Source organism: Chenopodium quinoa, unplaced genomic scaffold, assembly GCF_001683475.1.
Source record: "Chenopodium quinoa cultivar QQ74 unplaced genomic scaffold, ASM168347v1, whole genome shotgun sequence".
In the NCBI taxonomy this organism is placed as follows: domain Eukaryota; kingdom Viridiplantae; phylum Streptophyta; class Magnoliopsida; order Caryophyllales; family Amaranthaceae; genus Chenopodium; species Chenopodium quinoa.
In genome coordinates, this window is record NW_018743505.1 from 30,894 (window position 1) to 33,431 (window position 2,538).

At 34.0% G+C, this 2,538-nt stretch overlaps 1 protein-coding gene across 1 annotated transcript; it reads left to right on the forward strand.

Moving 5' to 3' along the window:
* Positions 1–1,466: 1,466 nt before the first annotated feature.
* LOC110739580 (asparagine--tRNA ligase, chloroplastic/mitochondrial-like) lies at positions 1,467–2,214 on the forward strand. The gene is made up of 2 exons (XM_021920036.1): positions 1,467–1,906; positions 1,983–2,214. The coding sequence occupies exons 1-2, from the start codon at positions 1,532–1,534 to the stop codon at positions 2,091–2,093; spliced, it is 486 nt and encodes a 161-aa protein (XP_021775728.1). The 5' UTR covers positions 1,467–1,531; the 3' UTR covers positions 2,094–2,214.
* Positions 2,215–2,538: the final 324 nt, after the last annotated feature.

Here is a 2,538-nt window from a genome sequence, read left to right on the forward strand (position 1 = left end):
CCCCAACCAAACGCCCCTAAGTATTCTTTTAAACATTTGATAAAATAATAATAAGAAACCCATTGTTTTGGAAAAAACAACACCAGAAAGTGACGAGTGTCATTCGATATTACCCTGTAATTTTCCTAAAGCTCTGTCCATACTTTACTATTGCGATATTATGAAACAGAGAGTGTACTCCGTAAGTTAATTTAAGGAGTACTCTCTCCGTTCCCATTTAATTGACACATTGAAATGGGCATGGAGTTTATATGAAAATGTTTGAGTGGAATAGCTTATTAAGATGTTTATTGTAAAGTGAACATAGTGGAATATTATTTTATTCATAGAAATAGTGCACGGGGCATTGTAAAGTGAAGTTAGGCCCTTTCAGTTTAATTTTAAAAAAATAATATGGAGTATTCAGTAAAAATAATTTTAGTTTAGTAAAATTAATTTCAATTTAGTAAAAATCAATAACTTGAAAGAAAATATATTAGAAAATCAGTAAAAAATAATTTTAGTTTAGCAAATATAATTTAAGTTTAACAAAATGAATAGGGTCTAAGTGAATGTTTGAGTGGGGAGTGACGATAATTTTAATATAAATATTTAAAGTGTCCGTAAAAAAAAAAAAAAAAATAAACCGGTGAGCCATTGTGTAATAATATAGAAATAACTAGACATTAATGAATCCTCGCCATCTTTAATAATAAGTTAATTAATTATTTATAAACAACCAACAAAAGGAAGAGCAGCAAATTCAAGTTACTCAATTTTAGTAACAATCCATATTACTCAAGGGATACGCTGGTCATTTCACCGGCTAAGGTAGGGGTAGATTAGTCACGCTTGGATTAAAGTAAAGAAGATGGAGTTAAGATGACGAAAAAATGATGAGAAGGAAAAAAAGATGAGAAGGGGAAACCGAGATCTTCATTATTTAATAGGAGGCTGAACAATTTTTTCAAGGAGGGAACACTTATAAACAATAACAAATTCCTACCATTTAAGGTTAACCATGCCCTTAACTTATAATTTTTTTTAGGGTTTTCATAAAATTCGGTGGCGAAGCCACCAGAAGTGACATGTTGGGATCGGAGTTTGTTTGGTGTTAGTAGTGTTGAGGACGATCTATGTTTGTGGTGTTGGACGAATAACACCATTGTTATACTTTTGCAGACAAGTGAAGAAGGAAGAGAAGAGATAGATGAAGAAGGAAGGACTGCTATACACGAATTTCAAGACTAAAGGCATGTTCTCATTGATTGAACTCAGCTGCATTGAACTAAATATTTTATTACAGAAAAAAATTAGGAGTTGAACTGAACTGACTAAAAATAAATGTATGAGAACAAATCCTAATATTAATAGTTTTCAAAAAAAAAAAAACCCTAATACTACTATTAACAACATTGTCATTTGAGTAACAATATTAACATATGTCTAGAAGAAGGGCAAAGCTACAATAACTCAATAAGTATATACACCAGGCAAAAGCCTTCCTAGCTCTTTATCATCAATCAAATCAAAAACAAAAGAAAAAGAGAGAATGGCCGTTGCCTTCTCTCCCCGCCTAAGACCACACATTGCCATTCGTATCTTTGCTCAGTCTCTCCTTCCTACGACCACAACCCTTAGTAACTCAATTCTTCCGAAACCTCGCTTATGCTTCTCCTCCGCTCATCATTCTTCTCCTCTGCCTCGTCGGAGATGCTGCTGCACTCTCATCTCATCTGCCGGCGAAGACATTAAGCCGCCGGAAAATGTCGATTCCGGTAGTAAAGTCGGACTGTTTCGTAAGAGGTTGAAAATTGCTGATATTAAGGGCGGTCCTGACCAGGGTTTGGATCGTTTAGGCCATACTTTGCTCGTTCGAGGCTGGGTTCGCACCATTCGGATGCAGAGCAGCGTCACTTTTATTGAGGTTTTTTTTTTTTTTTGAAGAAATGTTTCTAATTCTCTATTGTTGGAATTCACTGATTTATATATTATTATGGCAGGTGAATGATGGGTCGTGTCTCTCAAATATGCAATGTGTGGTGAGCTCAGATGCTGAAGGTTATGATCAGGTACTTCGTCCAAATCTAACTGTCACATTGATAGTACTGTAACAACTAAAGCGAATGTTGCTTATCAATATTTCTAGTAAATGAAAACGAGAATTTATCGAATGTTGCCATTGGACATTTAGCTAGTTGGAAATACTTTAGTTGAAAACTTTTTTATTCGAGTCGAAGCGCCCCAAGCTAGGCGACATGTACAAAGGATAAAGATGATTATATCATCATTATCATTATTAGTTATTGTTTAGAATATGTAAATTCCTTGATTTACTCCTTAATTTTGATAGTCAAAGTATATCCCTTATAATTAGCTGATGTACCTAGTCACATATTGTATGTAGTCATAGTTTGGTATGTTCAATGTTCTAATCTTGTACTATATATACTCGTGTATATTCATCAATATAATCAAGCTTTCCAACATTCTCTTTCTCATAACTCTATCATTGGTATCGCTACTGATCCATCTTTCTCATGAGCCTTTTGATCCATC

What these genes read in the sequence shown, in the direction of transcription:
- LOC110739580 (XM_021920036.1), top strand. Translation starts at nt 1,532, where the DNA reads ATGGCCGTTGCCTTCTCTCCCCGCCTAAGACCACACATTGCCATTCGT. An exon ending in GCAGCGTCACTTTTATTGAG is followed by an intron (nt 1,907 to 1,982) that starts GTTTTTTTTTTT and finishes TTATTATGGCAG; the next exon opens with GTGAATGATGGGTCGTGTCT.